Here is a 24,580-nt window from a genome sequence, read left to right on the forward strand (position 1 = left end):
CACGTCTGTCACCTAAATACATGCATAATCTTTATGAGCGCTGGATACTCTGATATACTGTGTCTATATATACATCTGAATAAATGGGTCTAAATCTTATGAAACTTGTGAAGCTCAAATCATGTTTCACTTCAAAAATACCACTAAGGAAAACAGAAATCCTTTTAGCGTAAAGGGATAGTTCACTTTGAAATTAATTTTTGATATGTTTTAGCTTACCTCAAGGGCATCCAAGATGTAGGTGTCTTTGTTTCCACAGTATTTTCAATTTTGACATTTTTCAGTCAAACCGTTATTGTCTATCAGTCATACACTGGAGGCTAAGGGGGTGTACCAAAAAGCATGCACAGAGAAGTCAAAATTAAACATTATTTAATGACTCGTAAATGTAAGTACACATTTATTTGGCTAAGACACGAAACGAGCGGTTTTTGTGAGAAAACGAACAGTATTTATATCGTTTTTACCTCGTGTAATCACAGTGACGTCCAAGTGATCTGAATCAGTTGTGCAATGTCCAACTGAACCGAACTACTTATACAGGTGAACTAAAGTTCCACGGAATACATTTATATTCACAGATTAAAGCGACAAAACAATGAAAGAAAATGAGAGATAAAAGAGTTAACCTTATAAGCAGCAACCCCAATTTTGAAAAAATCCAAAGAAATGGCATACCCAAACTGAAACAGAAACAGTTCATGAACCCTTTGTACTAAAAGCACACAAGTATAATCTCATTTGAAAGCTAACACCTGGCAGTTTATTGTAAATGTAGAATTAATTAGTCATAGTTAATAAAAAACATAATTATAAATGGCTTCAATTTTAAGTTATTAGAAATGTATTTTTATGAAACATCTTCATGACTTGATTTTTCTTAGACTCTAAAATGCAAACTGGTGTTTGTTGTCATTGTCTAGCTAGCATCTATTCAGTCTATTGACTCTATTGTTTTGTGGTGCCAACGAACCCCATTCAGTGGTCAGTCTCCTCTGCACACATTCACACCTCTCCAGCCTGGTTATGGCTCTAAATATGCTTTTCTTTTGTCTGCATTATAATGACTGGCTATTTACTGTTTCAATTTGTCATTTCTTTTATCAAAGTTCTCACTACACTATTAAACTATATCAACTGCCCTTTTTGAAAAAAAGAAACATGTCAGTAAGAATTTATATTTAGAAAAAAATCATAAACAATAACAGATGGGTGGCAGCTGCACCTAGAGCTAGCTAGCATGTTAGCTTAGCACACCATCAATACACGACAATTTATGAGATTAAAACCATGTTTGTGCTCCAAACTTATTTTATAACGCAAGTCGAGTGTTTTAAATAAACTTTTGTGATCTGATTTAGCTTCAGATAAAAACACAATACATAAAATACATTATTTTATAGTATTCAGCACAATGATAAAGTCTATATCGATTAGCATTACATTATGAATATAGCTATTGAAAATACCTGACAGGGCTCAAAGAACACAGGTAAATCAAATACCATTGCAATCATGTTTATTGTCTGCAAAACATCTTTATCTGCATGTTAGAGCAATCTCCGTTAGCTTTATTTATGTCATGCAGTGACTGGAATGTCACATGGTTATTGCTCTTCTACGTGTGTACCATATGGACTATACTGTGCATTGGGCGCCATCAGGCTGCTGGTATGGACTGAAAACACAGTATATCAGAGTATTCACCAGCGCTCATAAAGATTACATTGACGCATTTGGGTATAAATTCATTAAATATTATTTTTGTCTATAGAAATATGATGTAAACATTTGAGAATCGATCAATATTTCTCCAAATCTGCACATTGTTGAGCTAAAAGCCCTGAGGGATGTTGTTTTGTCAAGCGCTGTCATGAAGACACCACAGAAGTTATTTTCTGAATGGGAGTATTGAATAGATGAGTATTGAATATTGATCCAGATGAGTATATTTAGTATTATAGGGTGTGGAAATTGTACAGCTGTGGAATTTGTATAGGATGTGAATTTTGTATAGAAGATGTATGGATTTTGTAAGAGGTAAAGAGAATGAGCTCCTGACACTCTGACAGCAATGTCTTGTGTGGCTCAAAAATGTGTTGCTGTTCATGTGTCTTCTTTAGTCTGTTGGCTATTTAGTTTTTTTTTTCTTTTTCTGGCACACGTCACTTACACATTTTGCACTTACTGCGGAGTCTTGTGTCGACATATTTGTGCCCATATGTACATTTTATGTAGCTACTGGTGTTATTATTGAATGCATTTTCTAAAATTGTATGTTTTTGTTGAGTTATTATTACACAATACTTTTTTCAGGCCTTTTTGAATCTTGCCCCTGGCAAATAACCCAAATTACAAAAAAAAAGACTAAAACTAATAAAAACTAAACTAAAACTAAGCATTTTCAAAATATAAAAATTAAACTAGCAAACCCACGTTTTAACTAATTAAAACTAAACAGAAAACTAAATAAAAATAAAAACTAATACAAAATGCAAAACTATAATTACCTTGGTGTACATTATTATTGATGCAGTCAAAAACTCTACAACTCCTTTGCAACCAGGCCAGAAGCTTTGGCTCAGTTTGGCTAGCTTACGTTATCTGAAACTAAGGGAAATGTTAATGGATATGGGAAAGAATGAAGATGTATTTCATCATTTTATTTTAAATTACATTTTATACTATATTAGTCTTTCTAGTTACATTAAGACTACATGTATTAAAGCAGATGACAACACAAAACACATTTCATAAAGCTGGAGTGTGTACTCTTGTGTACACACACACACCTTGATACTCTAATATGTCCATTTGTTCACAATGTCCCACCACAGAATAAATCATTATTCGACTAGACACATTCAAAATGCAAAAATGTTGTTTTTCCAAACTGTTTGGAACAATGTGTTATATTTTTGTTTATTTGTAATTTTGAAATATAACATTAAAGAGTATATTTCATGTGATGAATTGCTCTGTCATTTATCAGATTTACCAATTGTTATAATTTCAATTGGTGCTGGTTGGTTAATTATGAACAATGGGTAAAATTGGGGGGTTGGGCTCCTTCCCTAACTGCGTGTGATCTCACTCCAAGCTTTTGATAAAACTTGAGAACCCTGTAAATCATAAATAGTTGTTAAAAGGTTTCATTTTTTTAAGCGTTCTTTAAAATGTTTTCATGAGATTTACCCAAATTCTTAACCACAATTATATGTTCCAGTTTCAGCAGGACAAAAAAACAATGCTCATCTCCCAATTTGTGATTCTCGAAGGACAAATACATGACATGAGCCAAGAGAGTGGGCAGCCATTTCCGGTGTGTTTCCCTCATAGATCACGCATGTCAGATAGCAGCAGTTTTTAACGCCTATGATTTGTCATTGTACATGCTGATGAACTGTCCGTTGGGAGTGAATGCAAACGCTCACACGGCAATTAATTTCAGGGCTGTAAATCAGTCATTTAGAAATTGGGCACAGCAAACAACAGCGAACATAAGAATTGAGGCGTGAAATGACAGTATGTGGGCTTCTAATGGTGTACTTTGCCTCCCTTTGGGACTTGAATTCAGCTGTTATCTGTCCTGTCTCTCTTTGTGACTGCTGAGAGAGATCAGTGAAGTGCTGTCACAGGCATGAGAAGAATCCTGAGATTCTGAACTGATGGCTGAGCGGTTTTATGCTATTATCTGCACAAACGTCCATATTTAAAGGATCTGTGTTTTGTGGGAGACATTGTATTCTAAATATCTTACTACATCCAGGACTGACAAAATATCATCTGAAGTGAAGAACAACTGTTCAAAGGAGTATAAATTTGTAGTCACTCATTGTGTCTTGTAAGAAGTTTCCAGGGTGAGCATTTTGCTTGCTTCAAACTGGCAGAAAGCTTAAAGGGTTAGTTCACCCAAAAATGAAAATTAAGTCATTAATTACTCACCCCCATGCTGTACCAACCCCGTAAGACCTTCGTTCATCTTCGGAACACAAATAAAGATATTTTTGATTGAATCTGAGAGCTGGATCAGTCCTACATAGGATGCCTTAGGGACTGGCTCTTGACGGCCCATAAAGTCATTAAAGAAAAGGTTTAAATATTCCATGTGCCTACAGCGGCTCAATTATAAGTTTATCAAGCGACGAGACTACTTTTTGTGCGAAAAAAACATAAATAACGACTTAATTCGACTATTCTATTACTTCCTTATGGGCGCATGCGCGAGAACTGAGACGAGGACGTTCTTCTCCTTCGACTACTTTTTGTTACCGGCTGCTCCGCTTAGGAGTATTACCGCCACCTATAAAATGATGATCCATATATAAGGCGCTCCGGATTATAAGGAACACTGTCGTTTTTTTAGAAGATTAAAGGCTTTTAAGTGCACCTTATAGTGCGGAAAATACGCTAATTGAAAAGCGTATGTACAGCGCGCATCTTCCTCTGCTTGTAAACAGAAAGTTTTGCGCTTCCAGCTATATCAGCACATCATCTTATACGCAGGGGTGAAAATTTCATCAAAATGTTGGGGGGGACAATAAACATAACAATTCTCAAAAGCAAATTTTGAAGGGGACATCAATAATACAGGCAAAAAAATACAGAGGAAAGCCTTACTACTATTATTAGTGTAGCATGGAGACCATTTCATTATACTTCTTAAAATTTCTTTCTGGTTTAAGCCAGCAGCGAATCTGTTTACATACTCTCCTCACGCAGCGCAGCGATTTCATTTCATTCATTGACTAATTCTTTAACTATATTAAATGATATAAACCAACTAAATCACAGTGAAAGCGTTAGAATCTAAATGCACAGCGCACCCGGACTTTCTCATCAGTGTATGCCAGCATATTGTAATGTTTAATGACATGAAGATAGTGTCTGTTATTATTGTTATGTACAATTAAATACAATCGTTGCTGAGTCTGCGGTCTGAAAACTTTACCTCAGATCATCCGTTCATTGAATGAATTGAGAATCTCACCTGAAAAATCCAATAACATCAGCAATTGTCATTCAAGCAGCTGATTTCTGTAAATGAATGCAAAACTAAATGTATATTGCAGCATAGGGCGAAGTCAGGATCCATCAGCACCGATTTGAGACAAAAATAATTTAAATTGTATATAAAACTATGTAAATGGCGCTCTTTGGCGCAGCAGGGTTTTGAACACGGTCCTGAGCCGTCGCTGGGCGCCGCCGGTGTGTGTACACTCATAGAGAATAAATAATGTGTTCAAATTTTAAAGACGTGGCGCTGCGCGACGCGCCGCTACGCTTCTCGTCCGGTGTGCGACCTCCTTTACTGGAGTTCCACAACTATTCAAAAACTATGTTTTTCTCTCTCGCTACCGGAATGTGTGTGTCTGAGGTAAAAGGGACGGAGGCGGTGGACCAACGCACTGTGAAGCAAGAGAGGGGGGTCTCAAAATGTTTAGAACGCTTTTTTCGTAATTGCCCCGTTTGCATTTGTGTTATTTTATTTCTTAATTATTTTAAGAATATATCATTACATTATTTACAATACACATATTTTAATGTTTTTTTTTGGGGGGAAAACCTTCATATAGGGGGGGTCCTGACCCCCCCCCGACCCCCCCGCGATTTCCGCTTATACGGTAGGGGGCGGTAAAACTCCTAAGCGGTGAGCAGCCGGTAACAAGAAGTAGACGAATGAGAACGTCCTCGTCTCAGTTCTCGCGCATGCGCCCATAAGGAAGTAATGGAATAGTGGAATAAAGTCGTTATTTATGTTTTTTTCGCACAAAAAGTAGTCTCGTCGCTTGATAAACTTATAATTGAGCCGCTGTAGGCACATGGAATATTTAAACCTTTTCTTTAATGACTTTACGGGCCGTCAAGAGCCAGTCCCTTAGGCAGTCTATCTAGGACTGATCCAGCTCTCAGATTCAATCAAAAATATCTTTATTTGTGTTCCGAAGATGAACGAAGGTCTTACGGGGTTGGAACAGCATGGGGGTGAGTAATTAATGACTCAATTTTCATTTTTGGGTGAACTAACCCTTTAATTAAAGGATCAAGCCGTTGTAAAATATAATATAATAATATAATATAATATAATATTCTGTGCTTCACCGCTATTTTCTAAGCAGCTTGCCGTTAAAAAGAACATCTCCTCTTTCTAAATCTAAATCTCTTTCTACGACCTCATATGACCAGCTTTTCTTGTAAACAAACAAAAAGGCAATGTTAAAACAAAAATCAAAAGGGTCTAATCAGTTAATTAGACACCTTGACATATCCATCCCTAATTGCTACTTTTAAAAATGTGCAAGGACCCACACACACACAAAGCTTCACAAAAGAGCCCATATGAGCCCCTCTCGATCACACCGAGTGAAATAGGCCATGAAAGGCCAGAACATTGATGGCCTATCAAAAATAATTGGGCAAAATCAGCAGGGCTGTATGTTAGCCCTCATATATTATGAGGCTGAATGAGGATAGAAATGTACGCAGACAAAGAGACTTTTATCAAAGAAGACGCCCAATATCGTGGTCATTAAGGCAGCTTGAAAGCACTCTACAGACATTTCAACTGCATTAATCCAAAAGAAAAGTGTCAACTGACAGTTAATAGGTGTGATATGAAGACCACTAGAACTGAAACTGAACTATTGATGCTATTAATAAATGATTACAAAAAAAACAGCTTATAACAAACACTTTCTTCAGAACACATCAAGCCACCTATTGTTATGCAAAATGTTCTGGAAAAAAGCCTGATAGTACACATAAATATCTCTGAAATCTAAAGTAATGATGTATTAGAAGAATAAAATATTCAAAAGTAGATTACTGATTTATCCAATTCAATTATGCTGCCCTTTTTAAAAAATCAGAATGATTTCTTTAATGATTACATCATATCAAATGTCCTGAGAGAGATTTGTGCTTGATTAACAGTAAGCATTTTAAATTCTCAGTTCTCCAAAATGCATTTAATGCAAATGACTGATGTCAAATGAAATGTGTCTAATTTTTTAGATGTTTTTCATCTCCACGCTTAACTCGCAGAGACAACTATAAGTAAGCCTATCTTGGGATAATTCCCTGAAAAATATAAACACTGTGGCTCTTTGGCACTATCAAAACATTGCTATGTGTTTTGTTTTTATTTGTTCGGAGAAGGTCAAATTATTCAAATGATACGTTACATGCAAAGTCCAAAACATAGCAATTATTTATGTAGTTTTGCATCAATGTTAACTAGGCCTATTGAGCCGGTGAGGTTCGAGCCGAATCAGCGTAAGCTCTTTTGATCCGTATGTGTCTTCATTATAGGACATTGCAGTTTAAACAAAAGTCCCATTGTTTAACTTTTCCCCATACCCACCGCAACCATTGTCATTCTGCTGCCTGTCCGGGACACCACACATTCCTTCAGAATTCCATCACGTAATGGATGCCCCTATTGAAACAAGTGAGCTTTTTTAGTTCTAATGTATAACTATAGCGGATGGGAAAATCCAGTTTGGCTGACGGTGGGTTCTAAGTGTTAAATTAACAGGCTTTGTTTCGTAATGCGCAGCCATTAACAAATGCTTTCAAACCGCAGAGACAATTTGTTGAGCTTGGTGATGCGGATCTTGAATAAACATTGAATAGGAGATGGAAGATAAATATTCCTCATTACCTAAAACGATGAAGCAACAGCCTGGAGCAAATCCCTCTTCGAGAGCATGCACCTTCGCACACACACTGTCGGTTGTTTTGTAATTACAGGGAAAAACATCTTTACAAGCCACTCTTACCACCTCTATTAGAAGCAAAAATAAGAACACAAAGTAGAATTAACAAGCATTATTTTACTAGAAAAGGTATGCAGTCATATAAATGGGAGGGAGAGAGAGAGAGACAGAGGAATCCCTAATGGTCTTTCCAGACACTGACAATTCAATTAAATGCACTAGTGTGTAGGTTTTCTTGTATTACTTTTTTTTCTGCACTTTTCTCCAACTGCTGTAAGTCTATTCTTCCACATCACTCCTGAGTGCAATAAAGACAGCAGCTCTCAGAAATACAAAAACTAAAACAATAAACCTATGCAGGATTATTACTGATAAAAAAGATGATGAATCATGCATTTCCTTTGAAAAACAGAGCTTGATTAGAACTTTATACTAAATAGCTTTATACTAAAGCTTGTGACTAAACAATGTACTTTCAAGCGATCCTCAAACTGTCGGCAAAACCTCTTACAGTAGCTCATAAATCGTGAAACGAAGTGCTGCACACATTTTGGGGACATCTCTGCTTGTTTGCAGTGCAAGGGTAAAATAACTGGTTTTGCACAGACGTTGTACAAAGTCAGGGAGGATGAAGAACCGGTCCTGTTGGTGTTTTGGTGTAACCGGACTTGGTTCTTGGAGCTCATGCTCCTACTGCTCCTACAACTTATTTCCACTACGGTGGAATAAGGAACAGGGTACAATCTGGCAGACCACTGTAACCTCCAAGTCTGGCCTCTGGACGGGACGCGGTAGACTTGAGTTAGCCAGCAGTGATACTGTAGATACTATCACTCAGGCTAGAGCCCCCTCCATGAGGGAGGCCAATGCTTTCAATTGGACTCTGTTCGCTAACTGGTGTGCTTCCCGAAAGGAAGACGCACAGATATGGGCAGTCAAGTCAGTGCTATCCTTCCTGCAGGACAGTCAAAATCAAGTCAAGTCAAAGTTTATTTATATAGCATTTTTTTAAAAACAACAAGTATTCAACAAAGTGCTGCACACATATATCCTTTATCAATAATGCAAACAACCAACATGACTAAAAGGAATAAAACAATAAGGGACAGGGTACAATCCAGGATCAAACAAAAGACAGGTTGGAAGATCGACTGTCCCCTTCCACCCTGAAAATGTATGTGGCCTCCAGAGTGTCTTTAGGGAAACATCACCTGATCATCAGGACCCTCAGAGGCACCATGAGGATGAATCCTCCAATGCAACAGCTTATTCCCTCATGGGATCTCTCACATTGTGTGGCCACTACATACGGATATCGTTACCTCGACAAAATTATCTTGTGGCCACAACATATTATCACTTTCCCACAAGTTAAAGGGTTAGTTTACCCAAATATGAAAATTAAGTCATTAATTACTCACCCCCATGCTGTACCAACCCCGTAAGACCTTCGTTCATCTTCGGAACACAAATAAAGATATTTTTAATTAAATCTGAGAGCTGGATCAGTCCTATATGGGCTCTTGACGGCCCATAAAGTCATTAAAGAAAATGTTTAAATATTCCATGTGCCTACAGCGGCTCAATTATAAGTTTATCAAGCGACGAGAATACTTTTTGTGAAAAAAAACATAAATAACGACTTTATTCCACTATTCCATTACTTCCTTATGGGCGCATGCGCGAGAACTGAGACGAGGACGTTCTCATTCGTCTACTTCTTGTTACCGACTGCTCACCGCTTAGGAGTTTTACCGCCCCCTACCGTATAAGATGATGTGCTGATATAGCTGGAAGCGCAAAACTTTCTGTTAACAAGCAGAGGAAGATGCACGCTGTGCATACGCTTTTCAATTTGCGTATTTTCTGCACTATAAGTTGCACTTAAAAGCCTTTAATCTTCTCAAAAAACGACAGTGTTCCTTATAATCCGGAGTGCCTTATATATGGATCATCATTTTATACGGTAGGTGGCGGTAAAACTCCTAAGCGGTGAGCAGCCGGTAACAAGAAGTAGACGAATGAGAACGTCCTCGTCTCAGTTCTCGCGCATGCGCCCATAAGGAAGTAATGGAATAGTGGAATAAAGTCGTTATTTATGTTTTTTTCGCACAAAAAGTAGTCTCGTCGCTTGATAAACTTATAATTGAGCCGCTGTAGGCACATGGAATATTTAAACCATTTCTTTAATGACTTTATGGGCCGTCAAGAGCCAGTCCCTTAGGCAGTCTATGTAGGACTGATCCAGCTCTCAGATTCAATCAAAAATATCTTTATTTGTGTTCCGAAGATGAACGAAGGTCTTACGGGGTTGGAACAGCATGGGGGTGAGTAATTAATGACTTAATTTTCATTTTTGGGTGAACTAACCCTTTAATATGTCGTGGTCACAACAAAACATACTTGATTACTAACGTAACCTCGGTTCTCTCGAGGAAACAAGTACTGGGTAATATCTTACACTAGGGGAAAACCTCTTTTCCACAAGATATAGGGGCCATAAATTATCCTTAATTTTGAATTAATAAAAATCGCGTTGCGGCAGCATGCAGACATAGGCAAGACTGCTCGCGTACCTATTGGCTGTCCTGCGGCAACTGCAGCAGCCTATCGAGAGAGGCCCTTGGTGACGTCAGATCCAATGGATCAAGCATTGTCGAGGCCTATACAGCTTGATGGGCTGATATAATCTGGTTTTTCATTTCTGAAGCGAACCAGAGCGTGTTGCAGGCACGGCAAAGATCCGCAGTACTCGTTCCCTCTTCTAGAGAGAACCGAGGTTACGTTAGTAACCGAGTACGTTCTCTTACGAGAGGTTCTCTCGTACTGCGTAATATCTTAAGGGTTAGTTAGTTCACTTAAAGTTCTGTATTAAGATTGTTTCTGATGAAATCGAATGGTTAAGATTGAAAGCATAGCAGGTACGGCGACAGAAGTTGGCGAGATAAAATTTTCGCACTATAATTCTAAGTCATTCAATAGCATAATGTGAGGTAAAAATTAATATTTAAGTCGTTAAGTTAAAGTTGATGGAAACTCATCTCTCCTCAGTCATTCTCCATTCAGCATTCAAACAGCATGTTGCGTTCAGTTACGACAGTAACACGACGACACTCTCTTCAAGAGCAATGTTCCCATTATTATACTTTATTTGTAGATAAAGGTCTATGGTTTGCATAAAATGACTATGTTGCTAGAGTTTACAGGACTTTCTAAATCATACTCCTTTCTCCCGGGTGTCTGTTAGATTACAGCACTGGCTTAGAGAGCGCTATTGTTCTTCATGCGCACTGTAACTGAAATTTAAACTGTTAAAAGAAAAGGCTCAAAAAACTGTTGCATAGATAGAATACACTAAGCATAGATAGATATAATCTCTTCACTTTGTGCTTTGAATTTTTGAATTCGAAGAGCTGGACACTATGACTTTGCGTTGCTTCAAGTCCATGATTCTGAGCATAATCGCGCAAAATCGCTTTGCTGGTCTAATTGGAGCATTTCATATTATAATATTTAGGGGAGATTTAAACACCTGGGGCAAGGGGGCATGGCCAATGGGAATATCATTCATGGGCCACGCCCCCTCCCCCTGGGGAAATGGGCCTGCCACCAGTGATTCGTGTGTTGATTTAATCAAAGAGTGTAAATACACTGGCTCTGTGACGCTATCAAAACATTGCTCTGTTTGTTTGAGACACCCAAAGATGTCTTATATACCCGGAGATAGCTATCATCCATTCTCCTGCATGGCAGTTACTCGGCTGACGTATGCAACTCTTGAACTACGCAACATGTTGTCATCTGTACTTCATACAACTTATAGCCTTTGAAAAAGCCCTGGAACACAACACACCCGCAAGATCTTTATAAGATGCGTATCATCATCTATATCAAGGGAAAAAGTTACTAATTTATACCATCAGCATTCCACAGAATGAAAAACACCACTCTGATGAAGAGCTGCTTCCCTTTCCAGAGAATCCAAACATTTATAAAGCTGGAGGGCCTGCAGCTGCTAAAGGAGAAAGCTGTCCACCAGCCTTGTTTGGCATTTGAAAGCATGAGTGGTTTATAACCTCCCTAAAGAGGCTTCAGGAATAAAAGTACAGAGTGTGAAAGCAAATCTGAGCTGATTTTATTAAACTTAGCTTGTCAGGGTGATGTTATACGTCTTTGGTAGGTTAATAACATGAGTCTGAGAATAGAGGACCTCCATATCAGAGTTATTATAATTAACTAAAAACTAAACCATAAAAAAGATTTTGGAAATAGAGAATACACATGAAATAAACGATTCAAAAAATGAATGATCTTTTACGATCTATTTATGAATTTTAGAGGCTACAAAATGGTAGTTGTGTGGGCTGTCAATGGAGGGACAAAAACTGTTAGATTTCATTAAAATATCTTCAAAGATGAATGAAAGCTTTACGGGTTTGGATTGGAACGACATGACGGTGAGTAAATGATAACAGAATTTTCATTTTAATGATCCTAAAATAACACTGCTCCAATATTCTTTCCAAAACACACTTTACAGTTACTTAACTTTATATTACTCATTGACGGTAGACTGAAAAGACCTTACAAAGATTTAGCCATGTCGGACGTGACATCTTTGACATCAGTAACAATGCAGACTTGTGCTTCTAAGAACGGGTTGTTTGAAATGAGAGCTTCCCACCATTGTCACTATTTTTGTTTTGGAAGGCTGCTCTTCCCTGGCAGGCCTTAAAAGCATATGTTCAGATCATTTAGCCTAGGAACATTCATAATGCAGTACGATGCAACTATAACATGAGCAAGAAGGGGGAGGTGTGTAATTCCCTTACTGTAAGCCTCCAGCATTGGGAATATCAGAGCATATTTCAATTCCGGGCTGTACGCCAGATGAGACAAAAAATTATTTTCTGTAGGATTTCTTTTTTTTCTTTTCCTCATCTTCCACATCATACAAGCTGTCATTCGTTCTCACATCTCTGATTACTTTCGTTCCTTGCTGTCTTTATCAATACTTCCTCGCCTTTCTTTATTTCTTTTACTCTCTTCAACATAAACTCAAGGTCACATGATGTGAATCAGTCATTTTTAAATTGCTCAACTACGTAGTTTCAGGGAAGTGCAAAAGTAGCATTCCAGCACCTGCAGGCACGCTGGACTCTGATGATCCTTGACATCAGAGCCTCTGCTGTGGTGCTGGCAGGAGGTGACAAGCCCTGAGCGGCTGGAGGATGAGATCATCATGGTGTTTCACCTTTATCCCTAGATACTGCTAATTAGAGCATGTGGGAATGTTTGCCATGCTGCCAGGGGTTTTAGGCACTGACGACATTTAGCAGGCCAGAATCCCCTGATTACATGAAGGTGCAGGTTGATAATCAGCCTTAGGTTTAGCACTGGACTGTGCAAAATGAGGTTGCAGCTGAGGTTCATTCTGAAAGTGGGCACACGTGGATTGGCTACGGCTGAGAGATATGTTGATATATATATATATATATATATATATATATATATACACACACAAAAAATTATTTGAATGATTTTATTCATATTGATTCATTGGTAACACTTTACAATTAGTTAACTACATTAGTTAAAGGGTTAGTTCACCCAAAAATGAAAATTCTGTCAGTATTTACTCACCCTCATGTTGTTCCAAAACCCCGTAAGACCTTCGTTCATCTTCGGAACACAAATTAAGATATTTAGGATATTAAGATCGCTCCTGCATACAGTCCATAGGCTTCTTGAGGGAATGACACTTGCTGGCATCGAAAAGTCATCAAAGACATCGTTAAAATAGTCTCAATTTTAACTTTATCAAACGACGAGAATACTTTTTGTGCGCAAAAACAAAACGCTGGTCATGTGTGTGATGCGTGTGACATACAATAACAGAAGCTTACGCTATTAAACTAGTAACCTGACTCGAGGCAGAGGGTGAGGGCAAAAGTGTTCTCGTCGTTTGATAAACTTAAGATTGAGCCACTGTAGTCACTTGGACTATTTTAACGATGTCCTTTAATGACTTTTCGAGGCCAGCAAGTCATTCCCTCAAGAAGCCTATGGACTAATATGCAGGAGCGATCTTAATATCTTAAATATCTTAATTTGTGTTCCGAAGATGAAAGTAGGTCTTACGGGGTTGGAGCAACATGAGGGTGAGTAAATAATGACAGAATTTTCATTTTTGGGTGAACTAACCCTTTAACATGAACTAACAATTTAAAATTCTTCAAAATCATAATCATTTATTAATCTAATTTCAACATACTAATGCATTATTAAAATCAAAAGTTGTATCTGTTAATATTATTTAATTGACCTGAGCTAACAGGAACCAGACAATAGGTTTATTTTTATTAACCACCATTAACGAATGATAATAAATACTGTAACAGATGTATTGCTTGTTTTTAGTTTGTTTTAAAACGTTCCTATTGACTAAGTCATTCGATTGTGTTAGAGGCATGAACAAAGTTCTTATCAACCAAAAATGCATCTCGAATTTCAAAGGAAGGGATGACCAATCACAGAAATACTTTTCCCGGACCAACAAAGAACATTGATCCAGGAAAACATCTTTCTTGGCTACATCCCTTCGTGCAACTCAGAATAGATTTCAACTCCTATGAACCCCATTACACTGAAGCATTTGAGCTTTGATCATCCATGGTTTTTCAAACTGACATGAAGATAAGCCAAATGATACTAGAAAATTTTAATTCTTCCTCCATATTTAATAAATAAGACATTAGAGCTCATTTTTCAACAACATTTCAAAGCAAGTTGCTTGTAGCACTCTGCAAGATGCGGTTAGCTCTACAGATATCATAGCAGTTCTAACTGTGAGACATTGAAAATTTGCCCAGGTTTGCGTCTACAATCCTGCACTGAATTTGGATAAAAGGTTTATTGTTCCCATCACAACAGCATTCAGAAACAATTGTTGCATTTAGAGGAGGTATTTTCATAATTTCAGTGAAAGATTTAAAACGATTTTACATGTGTTATTTGACATGCTTTCCGATTCAATCTATGCCCAAAGTAAAGGTACATTGTTCGCACTCCATGAACAGGACTAAACATATACTACACCCTGTTTCCAGAACTGACACGGTAAAGGTTATGCCAAATTTAAGCAGTCTGTAAAAGGCATGCGCACGTGCCATTTGCTTACATTTTTAAGGTCTGGAGGAGTGTGAATGTTGTCGCATTTTGGTTCTGTCCTGTCAGTTGCCCTAGTTTTCCTAGGGTGTTTACCATGATGGTAGTTGAACAAATTCAGGGTTACAAGATTAGTTTCAAGTAAACCGCCAAAAGCCGAGCCACTTTCATGGTGCCTAAAGCCCAGGGTTGGCTTACAACACTGTTCCAGAACAGTACAACTAAAAGTTTCGACTGTGTGTTGCACATTCTTTGGAGGACTGTTTCCCGAACAAGTCTGGTGTTGTGCACAAAGTCTGATTCTTGCAGGTAAATTCTGGCGCTTCTGACTTGAAGACACAGCCTTGTTTTGATAGTATGTTTCCAAGAATTTGCTTCTGACTATTCAAACACGAGTTTTGAGCAGTTTAGAGAAGCACTTGCTTGTTGTTTCTATGATCACAAATGCAGACATAGTTTTATAGTTACATAGTGTTCTCACACCTGTAGCGCGACACACAAAAAGACAGTAAGTAATTATATTCAGTAATTATGTCCCCAATGAAATAAAACATTAACAATTTGCTACGTTCTGCCCCAGTCGCGCTGGCAAAGTTGATCCATCAACTTGGCCATCTGCATTTTCCGGTTCAGATTCAGACTCGAATTGATTAGGTAGTACCGACATTATCGCTTTGGGAGCTGATGTTCCAAATACGGTAAGAGGCATGACGTTTCCAACACACGCTTAAGGTTTTTGGGCCAATCACAATGCACTGGATCGCTAGCCAATTAGAGGACAACGCGCTTTTCAGAAAAATATTTGAAGGGTAACTAAACCCCTGGTCAGAGCCTGACTCCACCCACTGGCAATATTTGAAAAATGCTGAAAAAGTGGGCTGACCCCAGCGGAGATAGAGGGGGCGAAATAGATGTTAAACACTCTATCCTGATCGTTTTCAATACTCACAATTCCAATTCCTGACTTGCTACAGTGGTTTTGACGACACAAGATGGTTTTTATACTGCCAAGGGCGTAGCTCGCGTGGTGAGCTGAAACCTGCGTACGTCACGAAGTGCGGAACATCCAATAGGAAAATTCAACTGCAGTAGCCACCGTTCAACCTGAAGAGGGCAGCACTAAGACGTTTTTACACCATATATTGTAGAAATAGAACACTTTATAAACAAATGTCAAAAAAGTTACTCGAATCAATGACTGGTATTAATAAAGATCAATTCTTACAGATCATTAACTAAAAAAAGTTGGTTTAGTGTTTAGTTACTCTTTAAAAACCATTGAGTTTCAGAAAGGCGGGGAATAGTTGAGCAACAATAATGTGGAGTATGTGTAAAATAATGACTTTTTTATCCTAAAACCATATAAACACATTACATTAAACCAAATATACAAAATAATGTTCTTTTTAGAACAATCATATGACCCCTTTAAACTAAACTGAAACATACCCAGCTATCCACTTAAACCGGCTTCACGGTATAGGCCCCTAGTCTAGTGTCTGTTTGATTCATTACACCTGTCATCCAATTAATTAGTTTATATGTTCCCTCATTTGTTCTAGTAGTTATACTCCCTGTGTTCTTGCAGTCCTTGTCCTGTCTCGTCAATGTTGAGGTGTTGTGAATCAGTTTCCCTGAGTTCCCTATCGAGGGAACTCAACACTGCGTCGATAAAATCGACTCTTTGGGGACGCTCCCTAAGCGTGCGCCTCTGAAGTATGAATGAAACTAATCCAATCCTGATTGGTGTTGCGTCGTGACGTAACATGTGACGGCATACCCGGAAGTATAAAAGTGACGCTGTCACAACACACACTAGCTTTCGCTCTTCAGCAAGCGCTTTATGTTGAAACTGTCTGTCTTATTTGGTGTTGTTTGTCTTATTATTGAAAGAAAGTATGGCCAGTGAACAATTCAAGAGGTGTGTGCATCCCTGCCCTCGTTTCATCACGGGTGGGGACGCACACTCTCTATGTGTGTATTGTTTGGGAGTGCAGCACGCACGGGCAGCTCTCGAGGGGGCTGCTTGTGAAATGTGTGAGGCTTTGCCTATTAGAGTGCTGCGCTCCCGGCTGGCGTGCTTTGACGAGCACGGTCAGGCTCGCGTTCCCCAGGGTTCCGGTCCCGCATATGTCGAGGCGATGCGGCGACTGAGATCCTGGGGTTCGCAGCGGGATCTGGCGGAGGAGAGTGAGAATGCTGAGGCATTTTCTCGCTCGCCATCGGCTGGTCCCGCAGCCTCTGAGAGTGGTGTGGGAGCCCGCGCTGCGGTTTCTCCTACCCGCGATCAGGTCCCGGTGCTTGAGCTGTCTACTTCTGAGGAAGGGGACGTGCTCAGCATCGATGCGGACGACCGTGATCTCAGCACGCCATCACGCGGCCTGGGTTATGAGGAGCTGGTGGAGGTTGTGACACGCGCTGTGGCCAGACTAAACATCAGCTGGCCACAACATGAGCAGGAAACGCAAGTCACCAGTAAAATGGACGAGCGTTACCTGCAGCGCAGGTCACAGCCTCACCGCCGGGGTCTGCCGTTTTTCCCTGATCTCCATAAAGAGATCTCGAGAACGTGGGAAAGACCGCATTCGTCCCGTATTTCGAGTCCCAATGTAATAGATTACAGCAATGTTATGGGGGCTCGAGATATGGGATATGGGAAGATGCCGAAGGTGGAGGAGGCTTTAGCGAGCTATCTCTCTCCCGAATCGGCGTCTTCCCTAAAGACCCCGGTGTTGCCTAGTAAGCCCTGCAGAGAGACATCTGCATTGGTGGGCAGGGCTTACATGGCGGCGGGTCGGGCTGGTTCGTGTCTGCACTCAATGGCGATTTTGCAGGCATACCAGGCCGACCTCCTGAAAGATTTGGATGAGGGGGAGGGGCCTACTCCTGAAGATGTCGCGGAGTTGAGGAAGGCCGCAGATTTGTCTCTCCGGGCCACTAGGGAAGCGGCCAGCGCTATTGGCCGCTCTATGGCGGCCATGGTGGCCACGGAGAGGCATCTGTGGCTGAACTTATCCGGTATTAAAGAAAAGGATAGGTCCTTCCTGCTGGATGCGCCGCTTTCGGCTTCTGGCCTGTTCGGCGACGCCGTTAATTCGGTTGTCGACAGGTTTCAGGAGTCGAGAAAACAATCTGCGGCGTTCCAGCAGTACCTCCCCCGGAAAGCGAAGGCCAAATCTAGTAGGGGGGGGCAAAGCAATCAGCCCCAGCCATCAGCCAGCTCCTCCCACAGGGCAGAGCAGAAGGAGAGCGTTTCCTCTAGAGCCCCCCCTCCGGGGTCTTGGCAACAGAGGAAACGCTCCCAAAAACCGAAGTCCTCCAGCCAGAGGGGCGACCTGAGGGACGTCATTCAGGCTAAGAGGACTTCGGAAAAGAGGTCCTAGCCAAGGCAGGACTTCAGAGGGCTGCCCCCTCCGCAGTGAGACAACCGAGGTTGTTCTCACAACGGGGCCCTCTAGGAAAAGATGCAGGTCCGCCGTTAACAGCGCTTCGGGCCGCATCAATTTCCAGCGAAAAGACACCAGAGGCCAGCCTCGAGAGGCTGGTACCCTTAGCAGATTTTGTAGAGGGATGGTATCATCTTCCCAACATATCTCCATGGGTCCTGCAGATAATACGAGTTGGGTACAGACTGCAGTTCGCGCACCGCCCCCCCAAGTTCTCTGGGGTGGTGCTCACTGCGGTGGTCCCAGAGCAGGCTCAGGTGTTGGAACAAGAAGTACAGACTCTGCTGTCGAAAGGAGCCATAGAACGTGTTCTTCCGGTAGACAGGGAGTCCGGGTTTTACAGCCGGTACTTTATAGTTCCAAAGAAGGATGGGGGGTTAAGGCCAATTTTGGATCTCAGGGTGTTGAACCGGTCTCTGAGAAGGTTCAAATTCAGAATGTTGACCATTCCAACAATCGTGAGTCAAATCAGATCCGAGGACTGGTTTGTCACGATAGATCTGAAAGACGCCTATTTTCACATCTCCATCCTTCCTTGTCACAGGAGGTACCTGAGGTTCGCTTTCGGGGGCGAAGCATACCAATATCGGGTTCTTCCGTTCGGCCTAGCACTCTCTCCCCGCACATTTACCAAGTGTATGGACGTGGCCCTTGCTCCACTGAGACTTCAGGGGATTCGCGTATTGAATTATCTCGACGACTGGCTTATTTTGGCCCAGTCTCGGGAGATGGCAGTTCGGCATCGAGATGTCGTTCTTGGCCATATTCAAAAATTGGGGTTAAGACTCAATTTGAAGAAGAGTGTGCTAGAACCGTCCCAGGGCACGACCTTTTTGGGAGTCGTGTGGAACTCGATTACAATGCAGGCACGTATGTCTCCCGCACGTATCGAGTCAATTCTGGCGATGGTGTCCAGGGTGAGGCTAGGTCAGGCCGTCACTGTGAAACACTTTCAAAGGATGCTGGGCCTCATGGCAGCGGCATCCAACATTATTCCTCTGGGCCTCCTTCACATGAGGCCCCTCCAGTGGTGGTTGAAGACCAAGGGGTTCTCACCCAAAGGAAATCCGTTCCGTATGATCAGAGTAACGCGCAAGTGCCTTCAGTCTCTGCAAATATGGAAGAAGCCTTGGTTCCTATCCCAAGGGCCAGTGTTGGGGGTGTCATGTCGCCGGGAAACCGTTTCGACAGACGCCTCCCTTACGGGCTGGGGCGCGGTCATGGACGGCCGCTTTACCAGGGGTCTGTGGCAGGACCATCATCGCACTTGGCATATAAATTGCCTGGAGATGATGGCGGTATTCAAGGCTTTGAGGAGCTTCCTCCCAGACATCGAGGGTCGCCACGTCCTTATACGGACAGACAATACGTCAGTGGTGGCCTATCTGAACCGACAGGGGGGACTCAGATCGCGCCCTCTGTGCAAACTGGCGCATCAGATTATCCTTTGGTCCCAGGGAAAGATATTGTCAATAAGGGCAATGTATATCCCAGGGGTTCAGAATCGGGGAGCAGACATCCTGTCGAGGCAGGGGCTGAGGCCCGGGGAATGGAGACTTCATCCGGATGTGGTGAAGTCGATATGGGAGAGGTTCGGACCGATGGAAGTGGATCTGTTTGCGTCTCGAGAGACGTCCCACTGTCCACTTTGGTTCTCCCTCTCACATCCAGCCCCACTGGGGTTGGATGCCATGGTACAGGCTTGGCCGAGGCTTCGCCTGTATGCTTTCCCCCCGATCGCTCTGCTCCCAGGGGTCCTGGAGAGGGTCCGTCAAGAGGGCATCAGTCTACTTCTGGTTGCCCCGAGATGGCCGACACGAGTATGGTTCTCGGATATAATATCACTCCTCATAGCTCCGCCATGGCCGATTCCTCTGAGGAGGGATCTATTGTCTCAGGCGGAGGGCACAATCTTCCACCCTCGCCCAGAGTTGTGGAAGCTGTGGGTCTGGCCTCTGAGGGGGTTCAGTACCTAAATGCTGGCTTATCAGCTGAGGTGGTTGAAACCATACTTAGCTCTAGGGCCCCATCTACCAGGAGATTATATGGCCTCAAGTGGAAGGTGTTTCACACTTGGTGTGGAGAACGAAGGTTGGATCCAGTAAACTGCCCAGTGGCTTCAGTTCTGGAATTCCTTCAGGATCGTTTCTCTGCGGGTCTCTCCCCGTCCACTCTTAAGGTGTACGTGGCTGCCGTTTCGGCTTTCCACGCGCCAGTAGATGGTGGACCTCTGGGGAGGCACCAGTTGGTCATTAGGTTTCTCCGTGGTGCTTGGAGGATGAGGCCGGCGATCAGGTCCAGGGTGCCTGCCTGGGATCTGGCAATAGTTCTGGAAGGGTTGTCCCTCGCTCCCTTCGAACCTTTAGAGTCGGCTTCGCCTAAGGACTTAACGTTGAAAATGGTCTTTCTCTTAGCGATTACCTCTCTTAAGAGGGTGGGAGATCTCCAGGCCCTGGCGGTAACGCCAGCTTGCTTGGAGTTTGCCCCTGGCAAAGTAAAGGCCTTTTTGCACCCGAGTCCGGGCTACGTGCCTAAAGTTCCTTCGAGTACGGCTCGCTCTGTAGTCCTTCAGGCATTCCATCCTCCACCTCATGTGTCGGCGGGAGAAGAGAGGCTTCACTTGCTCTGCCCCGTCAGAGCTTTGAGTGTATACTTGGAAAAGTCTGCTTCTTGGAGAAGATCTGACCAGTTGTTAGTATGCTTTGGGTCACCTAAGAGGGGGCTCCCGGCGACCAAACAAACTATAAGTAACTGGATTGTCCAGGCTATTACTGAGGCTTACAAGGTGCGTGGGGTTCCTTCACCTTTGGCCTTAAGGGCTCACTCGACTAGAGGCATGGCTTCCTCTAGGGCCCTTCTGTCGGGAGTACCTCTGCAGGAGATTTGTGAGGCAGCCGGCTGGGCTACCCCGCATACTTTCATCAGGTTTTACAGTCTCAGCCTTCCCAGTACGCCCGGTGCACACGTACTCGGCCCTTGCTGAGTGCCTAATCAGTTTCACTCTGGGGCGGGTCTGTTCGGTGCGTGGCCTAGTGGGTACTCGTTCCCCAAAGAGTCGATTTTATCGACGCAGTGTTGAGTTCCCTCGATAGGGAACGTCTCTGGTTATGACTATAACCCTTGTTCCCTGAGAAGGGAACGAGACACTGCGTCGTGTTGCCACGCCCCCTTTTCAGACCCTTGAGCGTCTTGCTTCATCGCGAGGCTAGTGTGTGTTGTGACAGCGTCACTTTTATACTTCCGGGTATGCCGTCACATGTTACGTCACGACGCAACACCAATCAGGATTGGATTAGTTTCATTCATACTTCAGAGGCGCACGCTTAGGGAGCGTCCCCAAAGAGTCGATTTTATCGACGCAGTGTCTCGTTCCCTTCTCAGGGAACAAGGGTTATAGTCATAACCCGAGACGTTTTCTTGAGTATATTTGAATTAAAGACCCTGATTATTCCTGTCGTTCACTTCGAACCTATGAACTATCAGTAGCAGTTTTAAGTGAACAAGCCTTTCCTCTTTTTAAGCTGTTTCCTCTAATTACTTAAACTGAAACAATGAAATACAGGTTATGCTTGACTTCAAAACATGTTTGTTTATCATCCTTTATTTGTCTTTTTACCATATGTTAGACTTAAAATTATTTTTCTGCATGGTTGAAAATGACAAGCTTGGTTTATTTTGGAAGTAAACCTGAGCTTTCCAATTGCCTGAAACACAGTTGAAATAGCAGCTCTTTGTGATGTATTAGAAGATCATCATTGTAAGTGATAGTTAAAATATTACATTTGACTCATTTATATTATTATGAAGTTAAAATTATATGTGAGATCTAAAATGCACCTGCTCATTAGATTCAATATTTAAAATGGAACAGAAATAGAAATGGACAAATCAGTACTGTGACAGAATGTACAAACTCAAATAACCTCAAAGCTTCACTTTACTTCAAAGGAACAGGCAACATTTCTGCAGTTAGAGAGCCGAGACTCTCCATCAAGACAATTCTCTGTAAGTGCTTATTCACCACCACAGGAAATTAACATCTCAGGTGCTCTAAGTAGGCAAATGTGTGGTGGAGGTCTGGATTCTGATGGCTGAGATGGAAAAGAACCATTAGAAACATGAGAGCAATAGGATGACTGAAGGAGGCCAATTACCTGTTCCTTTGTTCCGGTCCACAAAACAGTATTTGAGTTCGTACTCTCTCAGAATTTCATGGACCTCCTGGGGGGAATGAAAAAGAGAGAAAATTAATTCTACACTGTATGTAGATTACGTATAAATAAAGAGAGAATAAAACTGTGATTGTTTTTCGTTATACAAATTAAATAACATTATAAAACAGTTTAATTACTTTCACATTTAATTGGCTGAGCTTTGTTCCTTTTTCATTTTACTGGTGAGTAAATGGAAAACCCGGAGTAGAGCAAGAGCTCAAGTCGTGAATAAGCTATATACTAAAACAAGAGCATAAAATAAAATAAATTGTGTCAGGGATAGACCATTATTACACTCTATACAATGCGCATTTTAAAAAACACAATTACGTCACCAAAATACACTACAATAATGCACTATAGTCTGTCTGTAGTGAGAAATCAGTCTAAAAAGTAAAAAGTTGGAACACTATTGTAGTCGAAATTTAAAGAAAATAAATATGCCTATGCTTAAACCGAAAGATTTGAAAAGAAGCATAACTGGTTCAACAAGGTGTTAACGTTATAGGGCAATAATTTATCTTGCATGCATATATATTGTATAGGGCTGATGATTTCATTTGTGTGAGGATTCAGGAAATAATGTAGGCACATTGTGCGAATAATGTCGCATTTGGCCTCAAGCCATCACTTAAAGAGTATCTGAGACATAAAATATCTCTTTCAGAAGGGTTTCTTCATTTTCCAAAATCAAATAAAGTGCATAAACTTTTTTTTCTGGTGAAACACATCATCAGAGAAAAAAACTCAAGAGATTCAGTAATAATAAATCCAGTGAGTGATCATCCAAATATATAGGGAACCATACAAACAAATGTCCGTTTATCATTATGAAAATCGATACAATTTTCAAGGTGTGGCCATGAAAATAGTGTTCCCAAAAGCAGCCACACAAAGAAACAGTGTTATCCATCAGATAAACACACACAAACGCTGTCTCATAAATCTCTTCCTCTTCCCTTTTATGCACACAGCAGGCCCTGCTGTCACATCTCGAACATGTGTAAAGAGAGATAAAGCAGAGGTGCCCACACTGGCTTTGTGTTTTCTCTAGCAGGTCATAAGGAACATCCAGAAGGACACACTTGAATTATGACAAAGGGCTTCTAGAATCCGGCAGGGGACATGGCATACAGAAACAGTGTGGGGCTGTTAATGTGTGCTATGTTACTGTTCACTCACTGCGACATGTACTTTCATGTAAACCTGCCGGTCTATCGGACTTTCACAATGATTTTACTGAGGAGCTAAAATTGTGAATTTCATGTTGATCTTAAGATTCCTGAAAAGTATGTCATTAGACCAGTTTCATGATTTTGTCAAGCAACTTGACAATGAATATAATAGTTAAAGTGTTAGTTTAGCCAAAAATAAAAAATTAAGTCATTGATTACACACCCTCATGTCATTCCAAACCCTGTAAGACCTTTGTTCATCTTTCGAACACAAATGAATGAAATGATATATTTACTACTTTTCTAAGCCTTGAGAGTGGAAATAACATTGGCATCTATAGGGGGGTCAGAATTTAAGTCCAAAAATATCTTCATTTGTGTTCCGCAGATGATCGGATCTCCTTTTTAGGGGTCGACCGACGATTATCGTCGCTGATATAAAGCATTTTTATGGTTATCGGTATCGGCCATTTTCAAAACCGATTTGCAGATAAAATAATTTGATTTTAAAATGAACTATATTTTGCTCTGTCGGAATGTCATAGCCTGAATGCCAGCCCTAACCCCGCAAACAACATTTTTTGGTCAGGAAGTTCGGTCTAGACTTGATCCATTGAGGAGTAATTAATCGTTGGGCCATTAAACAGTTACATAATCATCACTTTATCAAAGAGTGCTTGGGTTGAAGTTCAACGTTGAACTGGTTTCCCTCAAAGACGACTGCAGCTGGAGAAGGGATGTAAGATTCCACAAATGCGTCTGTTGTAAAAGAAATTGACAGCGCATTCATTTTAAAAGACGAACAGAGAACTGCAATCAAGGCATTTGTCGATCGGAAAGATGTGTTTGCCATCCTTCCT

General features: G+C 41.3%; 1 protein-coding gene across 1 annotated transcript in view; it reads right to left on the reverse strand.

The window, feature by feature from the left end:
* The window catches only part of raver2 (ribonucleoprotein, PTB-binding 2), a 124,838-nt gene that overhangs the window by 95,379 nt on the left and 4,879 nt on the right, over positions 1 to 24,580 (reverse strand). Inside the window, exon 2 of the mRNA XM_039691672.2 lies at positions 22,486 to 22,552. Coding sequence (XP_039547606.2) covers positions 22,486 to 22,552 — 67 coding nt within the window. The remainder of the gene's footprint in view (positions 1 to 22,485; positions 22,553 to 24,580) is intronic.

This window comes from Pimephales promelas, chromosome 8 (assembly GCF_988280905.1).
Source record: "Pimephales promelas chromosome 8, fPimPro1.hap1.1, whole genome shotgun sequence".
Taxonomy (NCBI): Eukaryota; Metazoa; Chordata; class Actinopteri; order Cypriniformes; family Leuciscidae; genus Pimephales; species Pimephales promelas.